Source organism: Fulmarus glacialis, unplaced genomic scaffold, assembly GCF_000690835.1.
Source record: "Fulmarus glacialis isolate BGI_N327 unplaced genomic scaffold, ASM69083v1 scaffold17888, whole genome shotgun sequence".
NCBI classification, from domain to species: Eukaryota; Metazoa; Chordata; class Aves; order Procellariiformes; family Procellariidae; genus Fulmarus; species Fulmarus glacialis.
Genome location: NW_009229134.1, coordinates 4,425 through 10,900, shown reverse-complemented (window position 1 = coordinate 10,900; position 6,476 = coordinate 4,425). Strand labels below are relative to the sequence as shown.

The 6,476-nt window shown below is 59.2% G+C and overlaps 1 protein-coding gene across 1 annotated transcript in view; it reads left to right on the top strand.

Moving 5' to 3' along the window:
- PCSK7 (proprotein convertase subtilisin/kexin type 7) overlaps positions 1-6,476 on the top strand; it is a gene marked incomplete at its 5' end in the record, with an annotated part of 15,162 nt that overhangs the window by 5,274 nt on the left and 3,412 nt on the right. The window contains 3 exons of the mRNA XM_009583751.1: positions 3,287-3,454; positions 4,532-4,639; positions 5,664-5,776. Coding sequence (XP_009582046.1) covers positions 3,287-3,454; positions 4,532-4,639; positions 5,664-5,776 — 389 coding nt within the window. The remainder of the gene's footprint in view (positions 1-3,286; positions 3,455-4,531; positions 4,640-5,663; positions 5,777-6,476) is intronic.

Below are 6,476 nucleotides of genomic sequence, written 5' to 3'. Positions count from 1 at the left end.
GAACGGGGCTAATTTTTCCATTCAGAAATAACTCCAATTGTCCCAAGCTGGTTTGGAAACTACTGACGCTAGGAAAAAAGGAAACGGCAGCCCAGCAAGGGCTCTGCCGCACTTTCATCAGAGTTACCGAGGTTTGGGTTTATGTCCAGCTTCCTCCAAGCCTGCTGCTGGTGAGAGGGCTTTGAAGGTCTCAAACGCCCCTTCATTTCGAATACTACGGGACACTAACGCGGGAGCTGGTATTCCATCGGGGAGCCAGGACGAGATGCCACGCATAGCCTAGGCACAGCATGTGCCAGAGCGCCGTCCTGTTTCTTTGCAGTACCGCGATCGCTCCTTTAGCGAGGCTGTGCCATGTTAAAACTTACGCGCCCCTTTTTCTGGAGGATGGTCTGCTCCTAAATGCCCTTTAACTGCTTCAGTGATGTCAGAGTTAACTTCTCAGCAGCCATCTGTTGGGTTTTTTCTTTTACCAGACTATAAACTTTGTGTGGTTTCCTTAATGGGAAGAATTTAATACGGCTTCTGGCACTAGCTGCATTTCCTACTGAAAGTTTATGCTGCTCAGGGTGTTCTTTGTAGGACTGCAGCGTCCGAGCGCAAGCTGAAGTTGTTAACAGCTGGCAGAATGTTACGGAGTCAAGCGTAGAAGGCAACAAAACCTACAGCTTTTGGCAGCGCAGGCTGTCTCCCCACGGGGAGCACAGGGAGACGGACACGTTCGGTTTGCAGTGAAGTGGCATAATTTGGGAACCTCCCGATGCCTCTTTTGAGGCTCTGTGTGCTCTGCACAGTCCCGTGTGGTCCTTCTGCAGAGGCCCGGTCGTGCTGGGGTGACGCTGTGGTCAGCAGTGAAGATGAGGAAGGTCGCAAACCGTAACTGCCTTGAGTTTCCCCTGAAGTTGCTTAGTTCAGGCCCAGTTCCTCTCTCTCTCTCCCCTCAAAGGAAACTATCTGCATTCATCGCTTCTCAACTGGGATGCATTGTCCCTGAAGCGAGGGTGTCCCAGGACTCTTTATGGTGAGCTTGAGGTCCCTATGAGTAGTGGCTGTCCTAAGCAGCTCGTTTGAATGGGTATTTTGGTCCTAAGGCAGCAAGGCTCCGTGCATGTCTCCAGAGTACCCTGGAGAACACTCGCGGTGTTCGAGTTTGGGGTGTGCGTGCCTCTCCCTGAGCTGGTGCTGGTTTTCATGCGTGGGGAGCAGAGCGAAGAGGTGTCACCTCCAGAGGCCCCAGGGATGTTGGCTGAAATTGGGAGCTTCTCGCAAGAGCTGGTCCAGCCCCTGTAGCCAAGCTGGCTGTGAGCGGGGGCGAGGGGAGCAGTGCCTGCTGTGCCTTGGCTGTTGCTCCCGCAGGCCAGAGCAACCGTCTGTGGCCAGAGCGGTGTAAAGCTGCTCTTCCTTATCCTTAGCTAAACACTGTGCAAACAGTGGCCGCAAAGGTGCTTTCCTGCCCTTGCCCTGGGGAGAAGCTGCCTGAGCCGCTCTGCTCAGCCCCGTGCTGGATTGGTTGCGTCCCAGCTCCCAGCACCGGGCCGTATCTCTCAACTGGGGAGCTGTGGTGTTGTCCTTCCCACCTTGTACTGGTTTTTGCTGGGTACCCATGTTCTGGCCAGGAACTGTCTGGGAAATGTTTCCAGGCTTTTCAGCAGCTAATCCCTGACCCTCTCCCCCTGCTGCTGCCCTGCTCTTGTTGTTGTTCTGGTCTTGGCTGAGGGAGGATGACGGGATCTTTGGCTGCCCCTCCCGCCTCCCAGCCTGATCTCAGCAACCACAGAGAGAAAGAAAGCTCATGTGCTGCAAATTCCTTCCTCCTGTCTGGGGGGAAGCTGCCCGTGCAGAAGAGACGGCTGGGAGACGGACAGACTAGATGTGGTTCATGCAGGCAGGGGGTTTAGGACCACCTCCCCATGTCTTTTCTCTGGAGGGGGAATCCTTGCACATCCAGGGAACTTTCTCGTTTTGTCTGAAAGCCTTCTACGAACGAGGTCGGATGCTGGCCTTGGCATGCTGTATTCGGACTGGGTGCTGCCCCGCTGCCCCCGCTCGCCTTTCACTGTCCCTTTTTTTTCCCTGAGGTGCCCCTGGGTGAGGGATCATGGGTGCTCAGCTGCAGTCCCTCCTTTTCCTTCTGATATAGCAAATCTCCTAGGAAGGGGTGTGAAGGTGCTCTGTGTCTGTGGTCCCCTTTAAAGGCTGCTGCGTGCCCCGGCACGGTGCCGAGAAGCCCAGCTCTTCGGCCCAGCATTGCGTGCCGCGATGCTCTCCCCTGCCTGAGCTGTCACGCTCTGATTCCCACTCTGTGCCAGACCTCGCACCCCTCTCCGTGCTCAAAGGCTTTCCCATCTGTTCACCTGGGGCAGACCGCGTTTGGACAGACATGCCTGGCTGGGCTGGCTGCCTGGCAGAATGGGGAAAGGCACTGCTGGGTGCACAAAGCACCCTTGTAATTGCCGTAGCAGCAGTGCAGCAGGGGCTGGGTGAGCTCCTCTCTCCCCCAGGACAGTCAGCTCAGCCCGGCCAAAGGCGTCCTGCAGTGGAGAAGGTTTCCACTGTCCTCAGCAAAGAATAATCGGGCACCCCTGAGGGCCCTTGGCGATGGAGGAGAGGGTCGGCCAGGGGGACCCAGACTGCTGGGGAGGAGGGCTGCTGATTCTGTCTTTTCTCCCCTCTCACTCCCAGTTTTCCAAGCCTTCTCTTCACGTGCCCAGCCAGCCCATGGAGGATCTTTTCCTCCTCATCACGCTTGTGGTAGAGCAATAGAAATTACGTGAGCGTTGCTGATGGAAACGCACAAGCAGTAAATCAGCGCTGCAGAGCTGTCAAGAAAACCCACCAGCTTGTGCACCACCCCGCACACTGCTGGGGTGCTCATGCAGTAAATGAGGACCCCGGCCTCCACGCAGGGTGCTCGGGCTGGCCTCGCTCGCGAGCTCTCTGCCATCTGCCTTGTTCCCTGCCAGGAGCGCGGCTGCTGGCCCTGTTTTTCCCTGTTGTGCTCGGGCATTGCTCATTTCTTAGCTGTGTCCAGGATGATGGTGGGGAGCCCCGGAGCCCCCGTCTCTCGTGCCCTTTGCATAGCGTGGGGGACACGCTAACCTGTGTCCCCGGGGCTTTTGCCAGCGGTTGTGTCACAGGCAGAGCGTGGGCTGCCGGTGGAGCTGGGTGTGGCGAGGGCACAGCTCGGGGCCGGGACTGTGTGCTCGGTTGCTCGAGTACCTATCCCAGCCGCCCCAGCATGGCAAACAGTGGCCTAACAGGAGGCATCTCTCCTCTTTCTGCGAAGGTGACAACAGACTGGGATTTGCAGAAGGGCACGGGCTGCACGGAGGGCCACACAGGGACGTCAGCTGCCGCTCCTCTTGCAGCCGGGATGATTGCGCTGATGCTGCAGGTGCGGCCGTGTCTCACCTGGCGAGACGTCCAGCACATCATTGTCTTCACCACCACCAAGGTGAGTGGCCCTCCCTCCCTCCTGCTGCCCTTCAGGGATGCTGCAGGATGGCCGAGGTCCTGCTGTGCACATCTTTGTTTATGTCTGCCTGCCCCTCTATAAATCTCTCGCTTGTCTGGCTCCCAGCAAAGGGATTGCGTTTTCCTCTCGCCCCTTGTTCCTCCCAGGAATGCGGCTGAGGCATTTTCCTCTGTCATGATAATAAATGGGGTATTTGCTCCACGAATGCCTCCATCTGCCAGCATACAGGTCTTCCAGGGGCTCACCGTGCCTCGCCTGCAGGCACCGGGAGCGCGTGTGTGCGTGCGGTGCGGCTGGCCCAGCCAAAGGGCCGGCGTGCATCTCTGCAATGCCACCCCGCAGTCCGTGCAGTGGGAAAGCGAGGAGCTCTGCCCTGCTCTGGCCTTTCCTCGGGCTCTCCAGAGAGTCGAGCTCTTGGGAACAGACACAACGGAGAGCTCGGCAGCAAACGCAGCCCTTCCTTTCGCTCAGACTCGACTCCAGCACAGCTGCACTGCAGAGAGCAGGAGTGGGAACGGACTGGAGCTGCCCGATTCGGGTTAGGGACAGGGCTTCTTCTGCACCCCTTTGGGGAGCAGGAGTCCGAGCCAGCTAATGCTCTACTCACTTTGGCACAGGGCAGTGTTTTCCACAACTGCAAGCCAGCATTGCCAGAGTACTACAACCCGATAAGTGATGGGACCCAGATCTGTCCTGGCCCACCTCTTGTTGATTTAAAGGACTTGGTTCCTTCTCCCCAAGGCTTCTGCCATCCCACAGGCTGTGGCTTGGGCGGCAGGCAGCAGGGAGCAGCTGGGACGTTTCAGAGCAGAGCATTTGTGCCCTTTCGTGCTGCTTAATTTCCTTTCTGAGGAGCTGGGAAGCCTGTTTGTCCTGGGACTTGTTTCAAACAAAGGTCAACCTGTTTCTTTCTAATAAGGCCATGTGGGTTTGCTTCCCTGCTGCTGCGGGATATTTCTGAGCCTCCTTCCCTTCAGGCCCGGTTCCCTTTGCTCCAGGTTTGCAAGGCTGCTGGTGTCCCCCAAGGTAACAAGAGTGCCCTGCATTTCTTTTCAGTACGAGGATCGTCACGCGAAGTGGGACGTCAACCAGGCCGGCTTCAGCCACAGCCATCAGCACGGCTTCGGCTTGCTGAACGCCTGGAGGCTGGTGAACGCTGCCAAGGTAATTCCCCTCCCCGTCCTAGGCGTGCCCCGGAGGCAGGCAGAGCAGACCCAGCCCGGTGGCGGCGACAGATCCCTGTAAAGGCAACGCCGTGGGGTGACACGTTCAGGGCCAGCGCTTTGGCCGTCATCCTGCCGGCCCTCGCTATAAGGCTGCTTTTGGTATGAAGTAATGAGGATTTCGGCAATGCCTCAAACCTGCCCCCGAGCTGCTGCTCTCTCAGCACTATATATAGCCATGGGCGAGAGCCTTCGCTGGTGGGAGACGACAGCTCTGATTCATGGCTTGGGGAGTTTCGTCAGCAGCCCCAGCACCTTTCTCCCTACACAGTGGGCTCCAGGGAGGGCGTCATGCCCCGAGGAAGCAGGTTGTTCTCAGCTGGCAGCTCTGGGCTCCGCGTCCCGGGGGCTGCTGGGGCTGCCGAGGGAGTGGTGTGGTCAGAGCAGGCAGGGGCATCCCCATCTCTTCCTCCCTGTGCCTTCGGTCGCATGGAGACCAGGGCACATCCCTTTGGCACTTGGTCCTCACTCATGCATAGAGCACCGTGCAGCTGTGCTGGGTCACTGCTGGTTGCCAGCAATGCCCCCTGTTTCACAGGGACTCTCAGGCTTCCTGCAGGGCTTTGGGTTCTGCTACGTTTCCCGCCCCGCGGCGCCTGGGGTTGAAAAGGAATGGTTTCAGGTAACCGCTCAAAGCCACTCAGGTGGTGGCAGAGACAAACCCGGAGCTGGGGAGTCCTGAGTCTCAATCAGCCCCTCTAGCCCGCAGGCAGTCGCTTTCCTTCCACTACCAGGCGCGCGGGCACTCCTCTCCAGCCCTGCCGCGCTCGCTGCAGCACGTGCGTGCTGCCTGGGTTTGCGTGCCCCAGAGCAGCGTCGGGAGAGACCCCTCGGCCTGGGTCCACGCTGGGCCCATGTCCACACGCATTAGGTGGGCTACGGACAGGAGCAGCTTGCAAGAGTGGTGGGAGATTGAGAGGTGGACGTGCAGGCCGTGCTGAATCCTCTCGCCTTTCCCCTGACAGATCTGGGAGTCCGTCCCGTACCTCGCCTCCTACGTGAGCCCTGCACTGAAGGAGGGCAGGAGCATCCCGTTACTCCCGCAGGAGCTGGAGGTTGCCTGGAACGGTAAGAGCAGGTGTGCCACGTGAGAGCACATGTTCGTACACACCGAGACCGGGGATCCAGCCCGTTCCCGCTGGCATGGGGCGCAGCTGGGCATGCTGACAGCCTGGCAGCCCTGCCACAAAGGGGTTAAGTGTTGGGCTGCCAGGGCTTTTTCCTCTCTCTTTCCGCTGCCTTTCCCCAGGGGATCTGTGTCTGTTGATGTGGTCCCCTCCCCGATAACTCCATCCCATAGATTGATGTCTCTGAGGAGCCAGACAGGCATTAGCGAGCATGGCCAGGCTGGGCAGCAGCCAGACCTGCTCCTCTGGCTTTGACCATTTTAGGTAATGCTCCAGCTCCCGACTTGGCCAGCCTCTGTCCACATAAACAAGGCGCTGCTCCGGCTGCTACCAGTGGGAAGGAGAGCTCGGTCCCAAGCCCTTCCCGGCCCCCCAGCAGGGCCTGCCTCTCTGGCTGGGCACAGCTTCTTGCGCCGAGGCTGGGCCACCGTCCCCCTCCCTGTCCCACCGGAGATGCTGTCCCAGGGGGCCTGGCCCTGCGCCCCTCGCTGCCCCAGCTGCAGCTCCTGGCAGCGCCCAGAGGCTCTTCCCCAGGAAAGAGGTTCCCCTGGAAAGAGTTTGGAGCTCAGCAGGCCCGCACCCCACTTGCAGGTGGTCCCGTCCCTCCCCTCCCTGCTGCAGGCTGAGGAGACGCTGGGCAGGCGCTGGGCA